This window comes from Leptodactylus fuscus, unplaced genomic scaffold (assembly GCF_031893055.1).
Source record: "Leptodactylus fuscus isolate aLepFus1 unplaced genomic scaffold, aLepFus1.hap2 HAP2_SCAFFOLD_393, whole genome shotgun sequence".
NCBI classification, from domain to species: domain Eukaryota; kingdom Metazoa; phylum Chordata; class Amphibia; order Anura; family Leptodactylidae; genus Leptodactylus; species Leptodactylus fuscus.
Genome location: NW_027440416.1, coordinates 5,542 through 30,316, shown reverse-complemented (window position 1 = coordinate 30,316; position 24,775 = coordinate 5,542). Strand labels below are relative to the sequence as shown.

The following is a 24,775-nucleotide window of genomic DNA, read 5'->3' as shown; positions in this document are numbered from 1 at the left end:
AGAGCCCTAGTCACTGACCACCAGCCATAGAGCACTAGTCACTGACCATTAGCCATAGAGCCCTAGTCACTGACCACCAGCCATAGAGCGCTAGTCACTGACCAGGAGCCATAGCGCCCTAGTCACTGACCACCAGCCATAGAGCCCTAGTCACTGACCACCAGCCATAGAGCCCTAGTCACTGACCACCAGCCATAGAGCCCTAGTCACTGACTATTAGTCATAGAGCCCTAGTCACTGACCATTAGCCATAGAGCCCCAGTCACTGACCACCAGCCATAGAGCCCTAGTCACTGACCACCAGTCATAGAGCCCTAGTCACTGACCACCAGCCATAGAGCCCTAGTCACTGACCATTAGCCATAGAGCCCCAGTCACTGACCACCAGCCATAGAGCCCTAGTCACTGACCACCAGCCATAGAGCCCTAGTCACTGAGCACCAGCCATAGAGCCCTAGTCACTGACCACCAGCCATAGAGCCCTAGTCACTGACCACCAGCCATAGAGTCCTAGTCACTGACCACCAGTCATAGAGCGCTAGTCACTGACCACCAGCCATAGAGCCCTAGTCACGGACCATTAGTCATAGAGCCCTAGTCACTGACCATTAGCCATAGAGCCCTAGTCACTGACCATTAGCCATAGAGCCCTAGTCACTGACCACCAGCTATAGAGCCCTAGTCACTGACCATTAGCCATAGAGCCCTAGTCACTGACCATTAGTCATAGAGCCCTAGTCACTGACCATTAGTTATAGAGCCCTAGTCACTGACCATTAGCCATAGAGCCCTAGTCACTGACCATTAGCCATAGAGTCCTAGTCACTGACCATTAGCCATAGTGCCCTAGTCACTGACCATTAGCCATAGAGCCCTAGTCACTGACCATTAGCCATAGAGTCCCAGTCACTGACCATTAGCCATAGAGCCCTAGTCACTGACCATTAGCCATAGAGTCCCAGTCACTGACCACCAGCCATAGAGCCCTAGTCACTGTCCACCAGCCATAGAGCCCTAGTCACTGACCACCAGTCATAGAGCGCTAGTCACTGACCATTAGCCATAGAGCCGTAGTCACTGAGCACCAGCCATAGAGCCCTAGTCACTGACCACCAGCCATAGAGCCCTAGTCACTGACCACCAGCCATAGAGCCCTAGTCACTGACCATTAGTCATAGAGCCCTAGTCACTGACCATTAGCCATAGAGCCCTAGTCACTGACCATTAGCCATAGAGCCCTATTCACTGACCACCAGCTATAGAGCCCTAGTCACTGACCATTAGCCATAGAGCCCTAGTCACTGACCATTAGCCATAGAGCCCTAGTCACTGACCATTAGCCATAGAGCCCTAGTCACTGACCATTAGCCATAGAGCCCTAGTCACTGACCACCAGCCATAGAGCCCTAGTCACTGGCCAACAGCCATAGAGCGCTAGTCACTGGCCACCAGCCATAGAGCGCTAGTCACTGACCACCAGCCATAGAGCCCTAGTCACTGACCACCAGCCATAGAGCCCTAGTCACTGACCATTAGCCATAGAGCCCTAGTCACTGACCACCAGCCATAGAGCCCTAGTCACTGACCATTAGCCATAGAGTTCTAGTCACTGACCATTAGCCATAGAGCCCTAGTCACTGACCATTAGCCATAGAGCCCTAGTCACTGACCACCAGCCATAGAGCCCTAGTCACTGACCATTAGTCATAGAGCCCTAGTCACTGACCATTAGCCATAGAGTTCTAGTCACTGACCACCAGCCATAGAGCCCTAGTCGCTGACCATTAGTCATAGAGCGCTAGTCACTGACCATTAGCCATAGAGCCCTAGTCACTGACCACCAGCCATAGAGCGCTAGTCAATGACCACCAGCCATAGAGCGCTAGTCACTGACCATTAGTCATAGAGCCCTAGTCACTGACCATTAGTCATAGAGCCCTAGTCACTGACCATTAGCCATAGAGCACTAGTCACTGACCATTAGCCATAGAGCCCTAGTCACTGACCACCAGCCATAGAGCGCTAGTCACTGACCATTAGCCATAGAGCCCTAGTCACTGACCACCAGCCATAGAGCCCTAGTCACTGACCATTAGCCATAGAGTCCTAGTCACTGACCATTAGCCATAGAGCCCTAGTCACTGACCATTAGTCATAGAGCCCAAGTCACTGACCACCAGCCATAGAGCCCTAGTCACTGACCACCAGCCATAGAGCCCTAGTCACTGACCACCAGCCATAGAGCCCTAGTCACTGACCACAAGCCATAGAGCGCTAGTCAATGACCACCAGCCATAGAGCGTTAGTCACTGACCACCAGCCATAGAGCCCTAGTCACTGACCACCAGCCATAGAGCCCTAGTCACTGACCATTAGCCATAGAGCCCTAGTCACTGACCACCAGCCATAGAGCCCTAGTCACTGACCACCAGCCATAGAGCGCTAGTCACTGACCACCAGCCATAGAGCCCTAGTCACTGACCACCAGCCATAGAGCCCTAGTCACTGACCATTAGCCATAGAGCCCTAGTCACTGACCACCAGCCATAGAGCCCTAGTCACTGAGCACCAGCCATAGAGCCCTAGTCACTGACCACCAGCCATAGAGCCCTAGTCACTGACCACCAGCCATAGAGCCCTAGTCACTGACCATTAGCCATAGAGCCCTAGTCACTGACCACCAGCCATAGAGCCCTAGTCACTGAGCACCAGCCATAGAGCCCTAGTCACTGACCACCAGCCATAGAGCCCTAGTCACTGACCACCAGCCATAGAGCCCTAGTCACTGACCACCAGCCATAGAGCCCTAGTCACTGACCACCAGCCATAGAGCGCTAGTCACTGACCATTAGCCATAGAGCCCTAGTCACTGACCACCAGCCATAGAGCCCTAGTCACTGACCACCAGCCATAGAGCCCTAGTCACTGACCATTAGCCATAGAGCCCTAGTCACTGACCACCAGCCATAGAGCGCTAGTCACTGACCACCAGCCATAGAGCCCTAGTCACTGACCACCAGCCATAGAGCCCTAGTCACTGACCACCAGCCATAGAGCCCTAGTCACTGAGCACCAGCCATAGAGCCCTAGTCACTGACCATAAACCATAGAGCCTTAGTCACTGACCACCAGCCATAGAGCCCTAGTCACTGACCATTAGCCATAGAGCCCTAGTCACTGACCACCAGCCATAGAGCGCTAGTCACTGACCACCAGCCATAGAGCCCTAGTCACTGACCACCAGCCATAGAGCCCTAGTCACTGACCACCAGCCATAGAGCCCTAGTCACTGACCACCAGCCATAGAGTCCTAGTCACTGACCATTAGCCATAGAGCCCTAGTCACTGACCATTAGCCATAGAGCCCTAGTCACTGACCACCAGCCATAGAGCGCTAGTCACTGACCACCAGCCATAGAGTCCTAGTCACTGACCACCAGCCATAGAGTCCTAGTCACTGACCACCAGCCATAGAGTCCTAGTTACTGACCATTAGTCATAGAGCCCTAGTCACTGACCCCCAGCCATAGAGCCCTAGTCACTGACCACCAGCCATAGAGCCCTAGTCACTGACCATTAGTCATAGAGCCCTAGTCACTGACCATTAGCCATAGAGCCCTAGTCACTGACCATTAGCCATAGAGCCCTAGTCACTGACCACCAGTCATAGATCCCTAGTCACTGACCATTAGCCATAGAGCCCTAGTCACTGACCATTAGCCATAGAGTCCTAGTCACTGACCACCAGTCATAGAGCCCTAGTCACTGTCCACCAGTCATAGAGCCCTAGTCACTGACCACCAGTCATAGACCCCTAGTCACTGACCATTAGCCATAGAGCCCTAGTCACTGACCACCAGCCATAGAGCCCTAGTCACTGTCCACCAGTCATAGACCCCTAGTCACTGACCATTAGCCATAGAGTCCTAGTCACTGACCACCAGTCATAGAGCCCTAGTCACTGTCCACCAGTCATAGAGCCCTAGTCACTGACCACCAGTCATAGACCCCTAGTCACTGACCATTAGCCATAGAGCCCTAGTCACTGACCACCAGCCATAGAGCCCTAGTCACTGTCCACCAGTCATAGACCCCTAGTCACTGACCATTAGCCATAGACCCCTAGTCACTGACCACCAGCCATAGAGCCCTAGTCACTGACCACCAGCCATAGAGCCCTAGTCACTGACCACCAGTCATAGAGCCCTAGTCACTGAGCACCAGCCATAGAGCCCTAGTCACTGACCACCAGCCATAGAGCCCTAGTCACTGACCACCAGCCATAGAGCCCTAGTCACTGACCCCCAGCCACAGAGCGCTAGTCACTGACCACCAGCCATAGAGCCCTAGTCACTGACCACCAGCCATAGAGCCCTAGTCACTGAGCACCAGCCACAGAGCGCTAGTCACTGACCACCAGCCATAGAGCCCTAGTCACTGAGCACCAGCCATAGAGCCCTAGTCACTGAGCACCAGCCATAGAGCCCTAGTCACTGACCACCAGCCATAGAGCACTAGTCACTGACCATTAGCCATAGAGCCCTAGTCACTGACCACCAGCCATAGAGCCCTAGTCACTGACCACCAGCCATAGAGCCCTAGTCACTGACCATTAATCATAGAGCCCTAGTCACTGACCATTAGCCATAGAGCCCTAGTCACTGACCATTAGTCATAGAGCCCTAGTCACTGACCATTAGCCATAGAGTCCTAGTCACTGACCATTAGCCATAGAGCCCTAGTCACTGACCACCAGCCATAGAGCCCTAGTCACTGACCACCAGCCATAGAGCGCTAGTCACTGACCATTAGCCATAGAGCCCTAGTCACTGACCACCAGCCATAGAGCCCTAGTCACTGACCACCAGCCATAGAGCGCTAGTCACTGACCACCAGCCATAGAGCCCTAGTCAGTGACCACCAGCCATAGAGCGCTAGTCACTGACCACCAGCCATAGAGCGCTAGTCACTGACCAGGAGCCATAGCGCCCTAGTCACTGACCACCAGCCATAGAGCGCTAGTCACTGACGACCAGCCATAGAGCCCTAGTCACTGACCATTAGCCATAGAGCCCTAGTCACTGACCATTAGTCATAGAGCCCTAGTCACTGACCATTAGCCATAGAGCCCTAGTCACTGACCATTAGCCATAGAGCCCTAGTCACTGACCATTAGCCATAGAGCCCTAGTCACTGACCACCAGCCATAGAGCCCTAGTCACTGACCACCAGCCATAGAGCCCTAGTCACTGACCACCAGCCATAGAGCCCTAGTCACTGACCACCAGCCATAGAGCCCTAGTCACTGACCACCAGCCATAGAGTCCTAGTCACTGACCATTAGCCATAGAGCCCTAGTCACTGACCACCAGCTATAGAGCCCTAGTCACTGACCCCCAGCCATAGAGCCCTAGTCACTGACCATTAGCCATAGAGCTCTAGTCACTGACCATTAGCCATAGAGCCCTAGTCACTGACCATTAGCCATAGAGCCCTAGTCACTGACCACCAGCCATAGAGCCCTAGTCACTGACCATTAGCCATAGAGCCCTAGTCACTGACCACCAGCCATAGAGCCCTAGTCACTGACCACCAGCCATAGAGCCCTAGTCACTGACCACCAGCCATAGAGTCCTAGTCACTGACCCTCAGCCATAGAGCCCTAGTCACTGACCATTAGCCATAGAGCCCTAGTCACTGACCACCAGCCATAGAGCGCTAGTCACTGACCACCAGCCATAGAGTCCTAGTCACTGACCACCAGCCATAGAGCGCTAGTCACTGACCACCAGCCATAGAGTCCTAGTCACTTACCATTAGCCATAGAGCCCTTGTCACTGACCATTAGCCATAGAGCCCTAGTCACTGACCATTAGCCATAGAGCCCTAGTCACTGACCACCAGCCATAGAGCGCTAGTCACTGACCACCAGCCATAGAGTCCTAGTCACTGACCACCAGCCATAGAGCCCTAGTCACTGACCACCAGCCATAGAGTCCTAGTCACTGACCACCAGCCATAGAGTCCTAGTTACTGACCATTAGTCATAGAGCCCTAGTCACTGACCACCAGCCATAGAGCCCTATTCACTGACCATTAGTCATAGAGCCCTAGTCACTGACCATTAGCCATAGAGCCCTAGTCACTGACCATTAGCCATAGAGCCCTAGTCACTGACCACCAGTCATAGATCCCTAGTCACTGACCATTAGCCATAGAGCCCTAGTCACTGACCATTAGCCATAGAGTCCTAGTCACTGACCACCAGTCATAGACCCCTAGTCACTGACCACCAGCCATAGAGCCCTAGTCACTGTCCACCAGTCATAGAGCCCTAGTCACTGACCACCAGTCATAGACCCCTAGTCACTGACCATTAGCCATAGAGCCCTAGTCACTGACCATTAGCCATAGAGTCCTAGTCACTGACCACCAGTCATAGTCCCCTAGTCACTGACCACCAGTCATAGAGCCCTAGTCACTGAGCACCAGCCATAGAGCCCTAGTCACTGACCACCAGCCATAGAGCACTAGTCACTGACCATTAGCCATAGAGCCCTAGTCACTGACCACCAGCCATAGAGCCCTAGTCACTGACCACCAGCCATAGAGCCCTAGTCACTGACCATTAGCCATAGAGCCCTAGTCACTGACCATTAGTCATAGAGCCCTAGTCACTGACCATTAGCCATAGAGTCCTAGTCACTGACCATTAGCCATAGAGCCCTAGTCACTGACCACCAGCCATAGAGCCCTAGTCACTGACCACCAGCCATAGAGCGCTAGTCACTGACCATTAGCCATAGAGCCCTAGTCACTGACCACCAGCCATAGAGCGCTAGTCACTGACCAGGAGCCATAGCGCACTAGTCACTGACCACCAGCCATAGAGCCCTAGTCACTGACCACCAGCCATAGAGCCCTAGTCACTGACCACCAGCCATAGAGCCCTAGTCACTGACCACCAGCCATAGAGCCCTAGTCACTGACCACCAGCCATAGAGTCCTAGTCACTGACCATTAGCCATAGAGCCCTAGTCACTGACCACCAGCTATAGAGCCCTAGTCACTGACCCCCAGCCATAGAGCCCTAGTCACTGACCATTAGCCATAGAGCCCTAGTCACTGACCACCAGCCATAGAGCCCTAGTCACTGACCATTAGCCATAGAGCCCTAGTCACTGACCACCAGCCATAGAGCCCTAGTCACTGACCATTAGCCATAGAGTCCTAGTCACTGACCACCAGCCATAGAGCCCTAGTCACTGACCATTAGCCATAGAGCCCTAGTCACTGACCACCAGCCATAGAGTCCTAGTCACTGACCCTCAGCCATAGAGCCCTAGTCACTGACCATTAGCCATAGAGCCCTAGTCACTGACCACCAGCCATAGAGCGCTAGTCACTGACCATTAGCCATAGAGCCCTAGTCACTGACCACCAGCCATAGAGCCCTAGTCACTGACCACCAGCCATAGAGCCCTAGTCACTGACCACCAGCCATAGAGTCCTAGTCACTGACCATTAGCCATAGAGCCCTAGTCACTGACCACCAGCTATAGAGCCCTAGTCACTGACCCCCAGCCATAGAGCCCTAGTCACTGACCATTAGCCATAGAGCCCTAGTCACTGACCACCAGCCATAGAGCCCTAGTCACTGACCATTAGCCATAGAGCCCTAGTCACTGACCACCAGCCATAGAGCCCTAGTCACTGACCATTAGCCATAGAGTCCTAGTCACTGACCACCAGCCATAGAGCCCTAGTCACTGACCATTAGCCATAGAGCCCTAGTCACTGACCACCAGCCATAGAGTCCTAGTCACTGACCCTCAGCCATAGAGCCCTAGTCACTGACCATTAGCCATAGAGCCCTAGTCACTGACCACCAGCCATAGAGCGCTAGTCACTGACCATTAGCCATAGAGCGCTAGTCACTGACCACCAGCCATAGAGCCCTAGTCACTGACCACCAGCCATAGAGCCCTATTCACTGACCACCAGCCATAGAGCGCTAGTCACTGACCATTAGCCATAGAGCGCTAGTCACTGACCACCAGCCATAGAGCCCTAGTCACTGACCACCAGCCATAGAGCCCTAGTCACTGACCATTAGCCATAGAGCCCTAGTCACTGACCACCAGCCATAGAGCTCTAGTCACTGACCATTAGCCATAGAGCCCTAGTCACTGACCACTAGCCATAGTCTGCCTTCATGTAGTCCTCCCCCCCCCGCCTTATTACCACATGTGTATTCTTTACCTTCACTCAGCTTTGGAAGGAAGTGACCAGCTGGTCTATGTTTCTTCACCCGGTTGCCCTCCATGGCTCGTCCATCTTTATTGATGCCCAGGTACCATCCCCGGCCGGAGCCGCGCTGGCGGTAGAGCGTTGAAGAGTAGGTGACAAAATAATTGTCAAAAACACTTTCCTTAAAGCGACACTCCGCTGTAAAGTAAACCTGGAAGACAAGGAGAGAGCGCGGATGAAGAAGATGATGGAAGAGGAAGATGATGGAAGAAGGAGGAAGATGATGATGATGATGATGATGATGATAGAAGAATGAAGTTGGCATAAAACATCCTCTGAATGAGGCTCCTAAGCAGGTGACAGTTCACACTGCTACATGAGGAGGTTTTGGGGGAGCCTAAGGAGCGGCACAGACATGACTGCGGTCACTGCCACCATTAAAGCTCAGTATAATCTACTGATGTACTTCACTGCGTGAGAAGAAGACCTGGAGATCCTCAATAAAGACTTGAGAGAGAAGGAAACCCACCCAAGGTGGAAGAAAGAAGACGTCACCAAGGAGTCCGATCTCGGATGGTCACCTCCAGTCTGGAGAAGGAACAGTCCATCATACTAGACATTTCTACCACCTGGAGCTTCTCCCTCCTAGTTTTAAGACATTCACCAAGACACTGAGCCAAAGTTGTTCAACAACACTCAGAGCCAACGTAGAAGACATCGAGAAGGAGCCTTCACTAAGACTATAAGCCCACCTCAAAGACAAGATGTGACATTGTCTAGATAAAGACTCCAGATAGATGTGTTGTCTTGGGCAAACACGTTGGCAAGAGCCTTTTCCAAGACAAGGCATTTAAATGGAGCCTTCTCCAAGTTTAGGAGCCCAAGATGTTCATTTGGTACCTTCACCAAGACACTAAGCCTACACTAAGACTAGAGATTACACAAGTCGTCTCCAAGATGCTGAACCTAAGAGGATAAAGAATCCAAATAAAGGTCTCAAGACAAAACATTCCACTGGAACTGTCAAAGATAGAGCCCTAGATGAGACACCGAGCCAACATCCAAGACACCGAGCCAACATCCAAGACACCGAGCCAACCTCCATGTCACGGGATGGTTAGAGTCTATACTATAGGCAATGTGTAATATATATTTCATGTGGAATGTATTCTCTAACCTGTTATATACATCAATGTGTAGTTGGCTGATTGGGGTCTAGTGTGTTAGCACATTGTATGCAAATCCCTCTAACTAGTGAGGACCAGTGAGGACAATGGGTGGAGATAATCTGATCAGTGTCTCCAAGAAGATGTTGGACGGTGCATTGTCCATAGTAGACAGGGAGTCTGCTCTCCTTGGTATAGGTGAGGGGGGAAGGATCTGTGACTCAGCCCTTCCCACCCACAGATATAGGTGTAACAGTCTTAGTATATAGTATATAGCTAGCAGTTAGTATGTGTTAGCCGGCCTGTGCACAGCTCTGCAGAGAGCCAGGATTTAGTTACAGGACCAAGGAGCCAAAGCTATCATTGGATTGTGACTTCTGTGGACTTATTGTTATTACGGTTGATGTGACCGCCGCCGGCTACTAACTTTGTGGATTACAATAAATTGCTGTTGTCTCCCGACCTCTTGCATCCGTGTTGGTTCAAGATATCCTCCGGAGGAAGACGTATACCTTTGCTCCGTGACAACTGGTTGGCAGCGGTGGGATCAACAGCGGACAGCGAGATGGACTACAGCAGCCCAGCGATTAATGGAGCCACAACCTCAGAATACAGGAACTGGACTATGGCAAGTCTACAAGTAAGGGCCCGGGAACTAAACCTGAGTTACCAGGGAAGAACGAAAGAGCAACTGATCGAGGCACTGGAGGAGATGACCCTGCAAAGCGACCATGAGGAGGGCTGCCCCCAGGAGACTGGAGAGATACAGGAGTGGCAGGTACAGACCCAAAAGAGCAGATGGGTTGTTTTGTATGAGGAGGAATTGGCAGTGCTGGGGCTAGAAGCAACTGCAGAGCAAAGGAGTAGAGCATTACAGAGGGCTCAGGAAACGGAGAAGGAGAAACAGAGAATGGCGCATGAAAAGGAAAGAATGGCGCATGAAATGCGAATGGCTGAGATAACTACGCGGAATTATAATCAAACGTCGACCCCCAGCCCAACAGTGAGAGAACCACCATATGTCTCCCATAAACACTTCAAGACCTTTGATGAAGCGGCTGGGGATGTTGATGGATATTTTCAGGACTTCGAACACCAGTGCCACCTGATGGAAGTCCCAGAGAAGGATTGGGTCCAGTATCTGGTGGGGCACCTACGAGATGGGGCTGCGGAAGCTCTCAGAGCCATGGACCCTAGTGATCAGCGGGACTATGAGGCCATTAAAAGAGCGGTGCAGAAGTATTATGCAGTCACTCCAGAGACCTACCGAGTTCAGTTCCGCTCTTTGTCTTACAATGGGGGAAGCTCCTTCCACATGTTCGCCCACAAGTTGAAGCAAGCATGCAAGCGCTGGCTAGAAGGAGAGGAGGCTGTCACAGTCGATAAGATCCTCCAAGTCATACTTAAGGAACAGTTCTTTTCCCAGTGCCCCGCTGAGATCCGTGAGTGGGTGCTGGAACGGAACCCAGCCACAGTTGAGCAAGCTGCTTCCCTTGCAGATGAGGGCCTGACCATCAAGCCGCAGTGGAAGAGGTTGTTTGCAGAGGAGCGGAAAACTACCACAGTCCGCCAGACACCCTTCAGCCAGCCACCCACCTTTCGTGTCCGGCCTCAGGATTACAATTCCCCCTCTACCCCTGCCCCAGCCCATCGGCCTCCAGCTATGAACAACCCTGTCCCTAGACAACGACCCACTGGAAGAATGCTAGAGCGCAGATGTTTTGGGTGCGGGCGGCCTGGACATTTGCAAGCTAGTTGCCCTGTTAACATGGGGGCACGGGCCACCGTGGCATCCCGGCCTATTCCCTACCTGGGAACCACCCCTAGGACAGAAAGTTTGGCCCCATTTCCAGATGACTCCATGAATGACCCATCTGTTCCACCTCCAGGGGTCTATGGGATTCAGCCTTCCGCCACACATCCCGCAAACCCTCAGAGGAAGCACTTGCAGGAGGTCCTACTGAATGGCCGAACAGTTGTTGGATTCCGGGACTCGGGAGCTTTCCTAACGGTAGCGGACCCCCGAGTTGTGCGACCCGAGGCCCTAGAGGAGGGCCCTGGCATTTCTATCGAGTTGGCAGGGGGTACTCGGAGACGTATTCCTAAAGCTACCGTGGAACTCGACTATGGTTATGGACCAAAACGATGCACAATTGGTGTGATGAGCGGGCTGCCGGCCGATGTTCTGTTAGGCAACGATGTTGGAAATCTACAGTGCCACTTTGTGGGAGCAGTGACCCGAAGCCAAGCTCAGAGAGACGCCAACATGGATCCACCGGATTTTCTGCCAGATGCCAGCCCTTCAACCCTACAACTTTACCATTCAGTACCGCCGAGGGAACCAACACCAGAACACAGATGGGTTATCCCGGCAGGAGGACATATGAGCTATAGAGACTGATGTGCATTCCCCAATTTACCTGTGTAGGCCAATTGTGTCATGCACATGTTTTGAGAGGGGGAGGGGTTGTCACGGGATGGTTAGAGTCTATACTATAGGCCATGTGTAATATATATTTCATGTGGAATGTATTCTCTAACCTGTTATATACATCAATGTGTAGTTGGCTGATTGGGGTCTAGTGTGTTAGCACATTGTATGCAAATACCTCTAACTAGTGAGGACAATGGGTGGAGATAATCTGATCGGTGTCTCCAAGAAGATGTTGGACGGTGCATTGTCCATAGTAGACAGGGAGTCTGCTCTCCTTGGTATAGGTGAGGGGGGAAGGATCTGTGGCTCAGCCCTTCCCACCCACAGATATAGGTGTAACAGTCTTAGTATATAGTATATAGCTAGCAGTTAGTATGTGTTAGCCGGCCTGTGCACAGCTCTGCAGAGAGCCAGGATATAGTTACAGGACCAAGGAGCCAAAGCTATCATTGGATTGTGACTTCTGTGGACTTATTGTTATTACGGTTGATGTGACCGCTGCCGGCTACTAACTTTGTGGATTACAATAAATTGCTGTTGTCTCCCGACCTCTTGCGTCCGTGTTGATTCAAAAGACCATCCGGAGGAAGACGTATACCTTTGCACCGTGACACTCCAAGACACCGATCTAACCTCCAAGACACCGAGCCAACATCCAAGACACCGAGCCAACATCCAAGACACTGAGCCAACCTCCAAGACACCGAGCCAACCTCCAAGACACCGAGCCAACCTCCAAGACACCGAGCCAACATCCAAGACACCGAGCCAACATCCAAGACACCGAGCCAACATCCAAGACACCGAGCCAACCTCCAAGACACCGAGCCAACCTCCAAGACACCGAGCCAACCTCCAAGACACCGAGCCAACCTCCAAGACACCGAGCCAACATCCAAGACACCGAGCCAACCTCCAAGACACCGAGCCAACCTCCAAGACACCGAGCCAACATCCAAGACAAGACACTCAACCAGATCCAGTCACCAAAGCTGAACGGGGTCTCCTAAGCCCCTGAAGGAGATGCTGCAGTGCGGGAGATCTTCCCATGGATCTGCTGTATGGGTGAGATGTTTATCTGCTGGTAATGAAGGAGACGTGAAGAAGGAAAGAAAAACACTCACGGAGTTGTAAAGACGTCCCTCAGAATTCATGGCCACATACTGACCACAGGCCGAGCTCTGTATGGCCACAACCCGGAGACCCACAGGGATAACATTAAAGAGAGCTTGAGACAAGGAACAGAGATCAGAGGAAAAACAGAGATGGGGGGGGGAAGAGAACAGAGATCGGGGGGGGGGGGGGGAGAACAGAGATGGGGGGGGAGAGAACAGAGATCGGGGGGGGGGGGGGGAGAACAGAGATGGGGGGGGAGAGAACAGAGATCGGGGGGGGGAGGAGAACAGAGATCGGGGGGGGGGGGAAGAGAACAGAGATCGGGGGGGGGGAGAACAGAGATCGGGGGGGGGAAGAGAACAGAGATCGGGGGGGGGAAGAGAACAGAGATCGGGGGGGGGAAGAGAACAGAGATCGGGGGGGGGAGAACAGAGATGGGGGGGAGAGAACAGAGATCGGGGGGGGAAGAGAACAGAGATCGGGGGGGGGGAAGAGAACAGAGATCGGGGGGGGGAAGAGAACAGAGATCGGGGGGGGGAAGAGAACAGAGATCGGGGGGGGGGGAAGAGAACAGAGATCGGGGGGGGGGAAGAGAACAGAGATCGGGGGGGGGAAGAGAACAGAGATCGGGGGGGGGGAAGAGAACAGAGATCGGGGGGGGGGAAGAGAACAGAGATCGGGGGGGGGAAGAGAACAGAGATCGGGGGGGGGGGAAGAGAACAGAGATCGGGGGGGGGAGAACAGAGATGGGGGGGAGAGAACAGAACAGAGATCGGGGGGGGAGAACAGAGATGGGGGGGAGAGAACAGAACAGAGATCGGGGGGGGAAGAACAGAGATGGGGGGAAGAACAGAGATGGGGGGAAGAACAGAGATGGGGGGAAGAACAGAGATGGGGGGAAGAACAGAGATGGGGGGAAGAACAGAGATGGGGGGGAGAACAGAGATCGGGGGGGGAAGAGAACAGAGATCGGAGGGAAGAGAACAGAGATCGGGGGGGAAGAGAACAGAGATCGGGGGGGAAGAGAACAGAGATCGGGGGGGAAGAGAACAGAGATCGGGGGGAGAGAACAGAGATGGGGGGAGAGAACAGAGATGGGGGGGGAGAACAGAGATCGGGGGGAGAGAACAGAGATGGGGGGAGAGAACAGAGATGGGGGGGGAGAACAGAGATCGGGGGGAGAGAACAGAGATGGGGGGAGAGAACAGAGATGGGGGGGGAGAACAGAGATCGGGGGGAGAGAACAGAGATGGGGGGGGAGAGAACAGAGATGGGGGGGGAGAGAACAGAGATGGGGGGGGAGAACAGAGATCGGGGGGAGAGAACAGAGATGGGGGGAGAGAACAGAGATCGGGGGGGGGGGGGAAGAGAACAGAGATCGGGGGGGGAGAAGAGAACAGAGATCGGGGGGGGAAGAGAACAGAGATCGGGGGGGGGGGAAGAGAACAGAGATCGGGGGGGGGGAAGAGAACAGAGATCGGGGGGGGGGAAGAGAACAGAGATCGGGGGGGGGGAAGAGAACAGAGATCGGGGGGGGGGAAGAGAACAGAGATGGGGGGGGGGAAGAGAACAGAGATCGGGGGGGGGGGAAGAGAACAGAGATCGGGGGGGGGGGAGAGAACAGAGATCGGGGGGGGGAGAACAGAGATGGGGGGGAGAGAACAGAGATCGGGGGGGGGAGAGAACAGAGATCGGGGGGGGAGAACAGAGATGGGGGGGAGAGAACAGAACAGAGATCGGGGGGGGAAGAACAGAGATGGGGGGAGAGAACAGAACAGAGATCGGGGGGGGAAGAACAGAGATCGGGGGGGGGGAAGAGAACAGAGATGGGGGGAAGAGAACAGAGATCGGAGGGAAGAGAACAGAGATGGGGGGGAGAGAACAGAGATGGGGGGGAGAGAACAGAGATGGGGGGGAGAGAACAGAGATCGGGGGGAGGGGGGAGAGAACAGAGATGGGGGGGGGAGAGAACAGAGATGGGGGGAAGAGAACAGAGATCGGGGGGGGGGGAAGAGAACAGAGATCGGGGGGAAGAGAACAGAGATCGGGGGGGGGGGAAGAGAACAGAGATGGGGGGGGGGAGAGAACAGAGATGGGGGGAAGAGAACAGAGATCGGGGGGGGGGAAGAGAACAGAGATCGGGGGGGGGAGAACAGAGATGGGGGGGAGAGAACAGAACAGAGATCGGGGGGGGAGAGAACAGAACAGAGATCGGGGGGGGGGAAGAACAGAGATGGGGGGAGAGAACAGAACAGAGATCGGGGGGGGGAAGAACAGAGATCGGGGGGGGAAGAGAACAGAGATCGGGGGGGGAAGAGAACAGAGATCGGAGGGAAGAGAACAGAGATGGGGGGGGAAGAGAACAGAGATCGGGGGGGAAGAGAACAGAGATGGGGGGGAGAGAACAGAGATGGGGGGGAGAGAACAGAGATGGGGGGGAGAGAACAGAGATCGGGGGGAGGGGGGAGAGAACAGAGATCGGGGGGAGGGGGGAGAGAACAGAGATCGGGGGGGGGAGAACAGAGATCGGGGGGAAGAGAACAGAGATCAGAAGGACAAGGACAACAGCACATTGGAGGCAACAGGGTAGGTCAGAGGAGGTAGAGGTAGATTAGGACAGGTCCACATCTTAGACTTCTATTCTTAACCTTAGAACATGAGATACAAGACCAGAAGATGAAGGAGGACAGAAGGTCTCCAGCTAGAGCTTTATGTAGGTGGAGGATCATCTCCAAGGTGAGGAGTAAGAGGTGGTGTAGAGAAGATTCAGAGTGAAAAGCCAAGTTTAAGTTGTCCACTCTGCAGTACCTACTCTGGTGTGTAGCACATGCCCATACACTCCACCCCAGGGTGCCTAGTGTGCCCCCACGCCCTCCACCCCAGGGTGCCTAGTGTGCCCCCACGCCCTCCACCCCAGGGTGCCTAGCGTGCCCCCACGCCCTCCACCCCAGGGTGCCTAGCGTGCCCCCACGCCCTCCACCCCAAGGTGCCTAGCGTGCCCCCACGCCCTCCACCCCAGGGTGCCTAGTGTGCCCCCACGCCCTCCACCCCAAGGTGCCTAGTGTGCCCCCACGCCCTCCACCCCAGGGTGCCTAGTGTGCCCCCACGCCCTCCACCCCAAGGTGCCTAGTGTGCCCCCACGCCCTCCACCCCAGGGTGCCTAGTGTGCCCCCACGCCCTCCACCCCAGGGTGCCTAGTGTGCCCCCACGCCCTCCACCCCAGGGTGCCTAGTGTGCCCCCACGCCCTCCACCCCAGGGTGCCTAGTGTGCCCCCACGCCCTCCACCCCAGGGTGCCTAGTGTGCCCCCACGCCCTCCACCCCAGGGTGCCTAGTGTGCCCCCACGCCCTCCACCCCAGGGTGCCTAGTGTGCCCCCACGCCCTCCACCCCAAGGTGCCTAGTGTGCCCCCACGCCCTCCACCCCAGGGTGCCTAGTGTGCCCCCACGCCCTCCACCCCAGGGTGCCTAGTGTGCCCCCACGCCCTCCACTCCAAGGTGCCTAGTGTGCCCCCACGCCCTCCACCCCAGGGTGCCTAGTGTGCCCCCACGCCCTCCACCCCAGGGTGCCTAGTGTGCCCCCACGCCCTCCACCCCAGGGTGCCTAGTGTGCCCCCACGCCCTCCACCCCAGGGTGCCTAGTGTGCCCCCACGCCCTCCACCCCAGGGTGCCTAGTGTGCCCCCACGCCCTCCACCCCAAGGTGCCTAGTGTGCCCCCACGCCCTCCACCCCAGGGTGCCTAGTGTGCCCCCACGCCCTCCACCCCAGGGTGCCTAGTGTGCCCCCACGCCCTCCACCCCAAGGTGCCTAGTGTGCCCCCACGCCCTCCACCCCAAGGTACCTAGTGTGCCCCCACGCCCTCCACCCCAGGGTGCCTAGTGTGCCCCCACGCCCTCCACCCCAGGGTGCCTAGTGTGCCCCCACGCCCTCCACCCCAGGGTGCCTAGTGTGCCCCCACGCCCTCCACCCCAGGGTGCCTAGTGTGCCCCCACGCCCTCCACCCCAGGGTGCCTAGTGTGCCCCCACGCCCTCCACCCCAGGGTGCCTAGTGTGCCCCCACGCCCTCCACCTTGCTCTCCATACTCACTGTAAGGGCTCAGCTCTTCCTTGGTTCCGGATATTGACCCATCGGGCAGACACTGGAGGTAGAAGCCCATCCTGCTGAGCAGACGCGTCACTATACCCTTCAGCTGCGGCTCTGGAGGAGACAAAAAAAAAAAAAAGTCATCAATGTCCAAGAAACTCCCAGAATCCTTCACGACATCCCAAGATAATAACTGTGCACTTTATCCTAGCACCGACCCTGACCTCCTTACTGACTCCGCCGGGAGCGAGAACTCCATTATCCAGAGAGCGGAGGAGCCAGAAAAGAGAACAAACTGATGAGACAGTAACAGCAGAGCCGAGTGTGTGAGAGGACAGGATGCAGGGAAGTGTAGAGCAGAGTCAGGACAGGTTGGGGTGTAGTGTGGAGCAGAGTCAGGACAGGTTGGGGTGTAGTGTGGAGCGGTGTCAGGACAGGTTGGGGTGTAGTGTGGAGCGGTGTCAGGACAGGTTGGGGTGTAGTGTAGAGCAGAGTCAGGACAGGTTGGGGTATAGTGTGGAGCTGTGTCAGGACAGGTTGGGGTGTAGTGTAGAGCAGTGACAGGACAGGTTGGGGTATAGTGTGGAGCTGTGTCAGGACAGGTTGGGGTGTAGTGTAGAGCAGTGACAGGACAGGTTGGGGTGTAGTGTAGAGCAGTGACAGGACAGGTTGGGGTGTAGTGTAGAGCAGAGTCAGGACAGGTTGGGGTATAGTGTGGAGCAGAGTCAGGACAGGTTGGGGTGTAGTGTGGAGCAGAGTCAGGACAGGTTGGGGTATAGTGTGGAGCTGTGTCAGGACAGGTTGGGGTGTAGTGTGGAGCTGTGTCAGGACAGGTTGGGGTGTAGTGTAGAGCAGTGACAGGACAGGTTGGGGTATAGTGTGGAGCTGTGTCAGGACAGGTTGGGGTGTAGTGTAGAGCAGTGACAGGACAGGTTGGGGTGTAGTGTAGAGCAGTGACAGGACAGGTTGGGGTGTAGTATAGAGCAGAGTCAGGACAGGTTGGGGTATAGTGTGGAGCAGAGTCAGGACAGGTTGGGGTGTAGTGTGGAGCAGAGTCAGGACAGGTTGGGGGTGTAGTGTGGAGCTGTGTCAGGACAGGTTGGGGTGTAGTGTGGAGCTGTGTCAGGACAGGTTGGGGTGTAGTGTGGAGCAGAGTCAGGACAGGTTGGGGGTGTAGTGTGGAGCTGTGTCAGGACAGGTTGGGGTGTAGTGTAGAGCAGAGTCAGGACAGGTTGGGGGTGTAGTGTGGAGCAGAGTCAGGACAGGTTGGGGGTGTAGTGTGGAGCAGAGTCAGGACAGGTTGGGGTATAGTGTGGAGCAGAGTCAGGACAGGTTGGGGTGTAGTGTGGAGCGGTGTCAGGACAGGTTGGGGTATAGTGTGGAGCAGTGTCAGGACAGGTTGGGGTGTAGTGTAGAGCAGTGACAGGACAGGTTGGGGTGTAGTGTAGAGCAGAGTCAGGACAGGTTGGGGTGTAGTGTAGAGCAGAGTCAGGACAGGTTGGGGGTGTAGTGTGGAGCTGTGTCAGGACAGGTTGGGGTGTAGTGTAGAGCAGTGTCAGGACAGGTTGGGGTGTAGTGTAGAGCAGTGACAGGACAGGTTGGGGTGTAGTGTAGAGCAGAGTCAGGACAGGTTGGGGTGTAGTGTAGAGCAGAGTCAGGACAGGTTGGGGGTGTAGTGTGGAGCTGTGTCAGGACAGGTTGGGGTGTAGTGTAGAGCAGAGTCAGGACAGGTTGGGGTGTAGTGTGGAGCAGAGTCAGGACAGGTTGGGGTGTAGTGTAGAGCAGAGTCAGGACAGGTTGGGGTGTAGTGTAGAGAGGTGTCAGGACAGGTTGGGGGTGTAGTGTAGAGCAGAGTCAGGACAGGTTGGGGTGTAGTGTGGAGCGGTGTCAGGACAGGTTGGGGTGTAGTGTGGAGCGGTGTCAGGACAGGTTGGGGTGTAGTGTGGAGCTGTGTCAGGACAGGTTGGGGTGTAGTGTAGAGCTGTGTCAGGACAGGTTGGGGTGTAGTGTGGAGCGGTGTCAGGACAGGTTGGGGTGTAGTGTGGAGCTGTGTCAGGACAGGTTGGGGTGTAGTGTGGAGCGGTGTGAGGACAGGTTGGGGTGTAGTGTGGAGCAGTGACAGGACAGGTTGGGGTGTAGTGTGGAGCAGAGTCAGGACAGGTTGGGGTGTAGTGTAGAGCAGAGTCAGGACAGGATGGGGTGTAGTGTGGAGCAGTGACAGGACAGGTTGGGGTGTAGTGTGGAGCGGTGTCAGGACAGGTTGGGGTGTAGTGTGGAGCAGAGTCAGGACAGGTTGGGGTGTAGTGTAGAGCTGTGTCAGGACAGGTTGGGGTGTAGTGTAGAGAGGTGTCAGGACAGGTTGGGGGTGTAGTGTGGAGCAGAGTCAGGACAGGTTGGGGTGTAGTGTGGAGCGGTGTCAGGACAGGTTGGGGTGTAGTGTGGAGCGGTGTGAGGACAGGTTGGGGTGTAGTGTGGAGAGGTGTCAGGACAGGTTGGGGTGTAGTGTAGAGCAGAGTCAGGACAGGTTGGGGTGTAGTGTAGAGAGGTGTCAGGACAGGTTGGGGATGTAGTGTAGAGCAGAGTCAGGACAGGTTGGGGTGTAGTGTGGAGCGGTGTCAGGACAGGTTGGGGTGTAGTGTGGAGCGGTGTGAGGACAGGTTGGGGTGTAGTGTGGAGCAGTGTCAGGACAGGTTGGGGTGTAGTGTGGAGCGGTGTGAGGACAGGTTGGGGTGTAGTGTGGAGCTGTGTCAGGACAGGTTGGGGTGTAGTGTGGAGCGGTGTGAGGACAGGTTGGGGTGTAGTGTGGAGCAGTGTCAGGACAGGTTGGGGTGTAGTGTGGCGCGGTGTGAGGACAGGTTGGGGTGTAGTGTGGAGCGGTGTGAGGACAGGTTGGGGTGTAGTGTGGAGCAGTGACAGGACAGGTTGGGGTGTAGTGTGGAGCAGAGTCAGGACAGGTTGGGGGTGTAGTGTAGAGCTGTGTCAGGACAGGTTGGGGTGTAGTGTAGAGGGGTGTCAGGACAGGTTGGGGGTGTAGTGTGGAGCAGAGTCAGGACAGGTTGGGGTGTAGTGTAGAGCAGAGTCAGGACAGGTTGGGGTGTAGTGTAGAGAGGTGTCAGGACAGGTTGGGGGTGTAGTGTAGAGCAGAGTCAGGACAGGTTGGGGTGTAGTGTAGAGCTGTGTCAGGACAGGTTGGGGGTGTAGTGTAGAGCAGAGTCAGGACAGGTTGGGGTGTAGTGTAGAGCAGAGTCAGGACAGGTTGGGGTGTAGTGTGGAGCGGTGTCAGGACAGGTTGGGGTGTAGTGTGGAGCGGTGTCAGGACAGGTTGGGGTGTAGTGTGGAGCGGTGTGAGGACAGGTTGGGGTGTAGTGTGGAGCGGTGTCAGGACAGGTTGGGGTGTAGTGTGGAGCAGAGTCAGGACAGGTTGGGGTGTAGTGTGGAGCAGTGTCAGGACAGGTTGGGGTGTAGTGTGGAGCAGAGTCAGGACAGGTTGGGGTGTAGTGTGGAGCGGTGTCAGGACAGGTTGGGGTGTAGTGTGGAGCGGTGTCAGGACAGGTTGGGGTGTAGTGTGGAGCGGTGTGAGGACAGGTTGGGGTGTAGTGTGGAGCGGTGTGAGGACAGGTTGGGGTGTAGTGTGGAGCGGTGTGAGGACAGGTTGGGGTGTAGTGTGGAGCGGTGTCAGGACAGGTTGGGGGTGTAGTGTGGAGCGGTGTCAGGACAGGTTGGGGTGTAGTGTGGAGCGGTGTCAGGACAGGTTGGGGTGTAGTGTGGAGCGGTGTGAGGACAGGTTGGGGTGTAGTGTGGAGCGGTGTCAGGACAGGTTGGGGTGTAGTGTGGAGCGGTGTGAGGACAGGTTGGGGTGTAGTGTGGAGCGGTGTGAGGACAGGTTGGGGTGTAGTGTGGAGCGGTGTGAGGACAGGTTGGGGTGTAGTGTGGAGCGGTGTCAGGACAGGTTGGGGTGTAGTGTGGAGCGGAGTCAGGACAGGTTGGGGTGTAGTGTGGAGCGGTGTCAGGACAGGTTGGGGTGTAGTGTGGAGCGGTGTGAGGACAGGTTGGGGTGTAGTGTGGAGCGGTGTCAGGACAGGTTGGGGGTGTAGTGTGGAGCGGTGTCAGGACAGGTTAGGATGTAGTGTCGGTTCTCACCAGGGTCTTTGTCCAGGGCTCTCCGATTTCTCCCACACAGTCGGACCTTGGACACCAGGAATAGCAGTTGTTTCTGACACAAGGATTTGGTTCCCCGGGGACAGACCTTCCTCTGAGGCGGTGCAGGGCGGGAACCTCCGGAGTCTTTAATTTCTCGCTTCTGACGGATGAGAGAACTGGCGAGAGCGGCCATTACCCCCGGACTACAGGCGATGTGTGAGGAGAGACAGCCGGAGAATGTCCTCACATCTCAGCCGGAGCCTGGCAACCTGCCCACAGCAGCAGCATCAGCATCAGCCCGCCCCCGAGCCAGACACTACACCCAGACACTGCTACTCCGCACACACAGCTCTGCAACATGTCCTCTCTCTGCTCCTCCTGTCACACACAGCTCTGCAACATGTCCTCTCTCTGCTCCTCCTGTCACACACAGCTCTTTCCTCTCTCTGCTCCTCCTGTCACACACAGCTCTTTCCTCTCTCTGCTCCTCCTGTCACACACAGCTCTTTCCTCTATCTGCTCCTCCTGTCACACACAGCTGTATCCTCTCTCTGCTCCTCCTGTCACACACAGCTCTTTCCTCTATCTGCTCCTCCTGTCACACACAGCTGTATCCTCTCTCTGCTCCTCCTGTCACACACAGCTCTATCCTCTCTCTGCTCCTCCTGTCACACACAGCTCTTTCCTCTATCTGCTCCTCCTGTCACACACAGCTCTATCCTCTCTCTGCTCCTCCTGTCACACACAGCTCTTTCCTCTATCTGCTCCTCCTGTCACACACAGCTGTATCCTCTCTCTGCTCCTCCTGTCACACACAGCTCTATCCTCTCTCTGCTCCCCCTGTCACACACAGCTGTATCCTCTCTCTGCTCCTCCTGTCACACACAGTTCTATCCTCTCTCTGCTCCTCCTGTCACACACAGCTCTATCCTCTCTCTGCTCCTCCTGTCACACACAGCTCTTTCCTCTCTCTGCTCCTCCTGTCACACACAGCTCTTTCCTCTCTCTGCTCCTCCTGTCACACACAGCACTTTCCTCTATCTGCTCCTCCTGTCACACACAGCTCTATCCTCTCTCTGCTCCCCCTGTCACACACAGCTGTATCCTCTCTCTGCTCCTCCTGTCACACAGCTGTATCCTCTCTCTGCTCCTCCTGTCACACACAGCTGTATCCTCTCTCTGCTCCTCCTGTCACACACAGCTGTATCCTCTCTCTGCTCCTCCTGTCACACACAGCTGTATCCTCTCTCTGCTCCTCCTGTCACACACAGCTCTATCCTCTCTCTGCTCCTCCTGTCACACACAGCTCTATCCTCTCTCTGCTCCTCCTGTCACACACAGCTCATTCCTCTCTCTGCTCCTCCTGTCACACACAGCTCTTTCCTCTCTCTGCTCCTCCTGTCACACACAGCTCTATCCTCTCTCTGCTCCTCCTGTCACACACAGCTCTATCCTCTCTCTGCTCCTCCTGTCACACACAGCTCTATCCTCTCTCTGCTCCTCCTGTCACACACAGCTCATTCCTCTCTCTGCTCCTCCTGTCACACACAGCTCTTTCCTCTCTCTGCTCCTCCTGTCACACACAGCTCTATCCTCTCTCTGCTCCTCCTGTCACACACAGCTCTATCCTCTCTCTGCTCCTCCTGTCACACACAGCTCATTCCTCTCTCTGCTCCTCCTGTCACACACAGCTCTTTCCTCTCTCTGCTCCTCCTGTCACACACAGCTCTATCCTCTCTCTGCTCCTCCTGTCACACACAGCTCTATCCTCTCTCTGCTCCTCCTGTCACACACAGCTCTATCCTCTCTCTGCTCCTCCTGTCACACACAGCTCTATCCTCTCTCTGCTCCTCCTGTCACACACAGCTGTATCCTCTCTCTGCTCCTCCTGTCACACACAGCTGTATCCTCTCTCTGCTCCTCCTGTCACACACAGCTCTATCCTCTCTCTGCTCCTCCTGTCACACACAGCTCTTTCCTCTCTCTGCTCCTCCTGTCACACACAGCTCTTTCCTCTCTCTGCTCCTCCTGTCACACACAGCTGTATCCTCTCTCTGCTCCTACTGTCACACACAGCTCTATCCTCTCTCTGCTCCCCCTGTCACACACAGCTCTATCCTCTCTCTGCTCCTCCTGTCACACACAGCTCTATCCTCTCTCTGCTCCTCCTGTCACACAGCTGTATCCTCTCTCTGCTCCTCCTGTCACACACAGCTGTATCCTCTCTCTGCTCCTCCTGTCACACACAGCTGTATCCTCTCTCTGCTCCTCCTGTCACACACAGCTGTATCCTCTCTCTGCTCCCCCTGTCACACACAGCTCTTTCCTCTCTCTGCTCCTCCTGTCACACACAGCTGTATCCTCTCTCTGCTCCTCCTGTCACACACAGCTGTATCCTCTCTCTGCTCCTCCTGTCACACACAGCTGTATCCTCTCTCTGCTCCTCCTGTCACACACAGCTCTTTCCTCTCTCTGCTCCTCCTGTCACACACAGCTCTTTCCTCTCTCTGCTCCTCCTGTCACACACAGCTGTATCCTCTCTCTGCTCCTCCTGTCACACACAGCTCTATCCTCTCTCTGCTCCTCCTGTCACACACAGCTCTTTCCTCTACCTGCTCCTCCTGTCACACAGCTCTATCCTCTCTCTGCTCCTCCTGTCACACACAGCTCTTTCCTCTCTCTGCTCCTCCTGTCACACACAGCTCTTTCCTCTCTCTGCTCCTCCTGTCACACACAGCTGTATCCTCTCTCTGCTCCTCCTGTCACACACAGCTCTATCCTCTCTCTGCTCCTCCTGTCACACACAGCTCTATCCTCTCTCTGCTCCTCCTGTCACACACAGCTCTTTCCTCTCTCTGCTCCTCCTGTCACCCAGCTCTATCCTCTCTCTGCTCCTCCTGTCACACACAGCTCTATCCTCTCTCTGCTCCTCCTGTCACACACAGCTCTTTCCTCTCTCTGCTCCTCCTGTCACACACAGCTGTATCCTCTCTCTGCTCCTCCTGTCACACACAGCTGTATCCTCTCTCTGCTCCTCCTGTCACACACAGCTGTATCCTCTCTTTGCTCCTCCTGTCACACACAGCTCTATCCTCTCTCTGCTCCTCCTGTCACACACAGCTGTATCCTCTCTCTGCTCCTCCTGTCACACACAGCTGTATCCTCTCTCTGCTCCTCCTGTCACACACAGCTCTATCCTCTCTCTGCTCCTCCTGTCACACACAGCTCTTTCCTCTCTCTGCTCCTCCTGTCACACACAGCTCTTTCCTCTCTCTGCTCCTCCTGTCACACACAGCTGTATCCTCTCTCTGCTCCTCCTGTCACACAGCTGTATCCTCTCTCTGCTCCTCCTGTCACACACAGCTGTATCCTCTCTCTGCTCCTCCTGTCACACAGCTGTATCCTCTCTCTGCTCCTCCTGTCACACACAGCTCTATCCTCTCTCTGCTCCTCCTGTCACACACAGCTCTATCCTCTCTCTGCTCCTCCTGTCACACACAGCTCTTTCCTCTCTCTGCTCCTCCTGTCACACACAGCTCTTTCCTCTCTCTGCTCCTCCTGTCACACACAGCACTTTCCTCTATCT

At 55.2% G+C, this 24,775-nt stretch overlaps 1 protein-coding gene across 1 annotated transcript in view; it reads right to left on the bottom strand.

Moving 5' to 3' along the window:
- Nucleotides 1–21,768, bottom strand: part of FGF11 (fibroblast growth factor 11) — a 62,735-nt gene extending 40,967 nt beyond the window's left edge. The window contains exons 1-4 of the mRNA XM_075261785.1: nt 21,190–21,768; nt 17,053–17,163; nt 12,975–13,078; nt 8,263–8,461 (exon numbers count right to left, since the gene is read on the bottom strand). Of these exons, the coding sequence (XP_075117886.1) occupies nt 8,263–8,461; nt 12,975–13,078; nt 17,053–17,163; nt 21,190–21,382 (607 nt within the window). The 5' untranslated portion in view covers nt 21,383–21,768. The remainder of the gene's footprint in view (nt 1–8,262; nt 8,462–12,974; nt 13,079–17,052; nt 17,164–21,189) is intronic.
- Nucleotides 21,769–24,775: the final 3,007 nt, after the last annotated feature.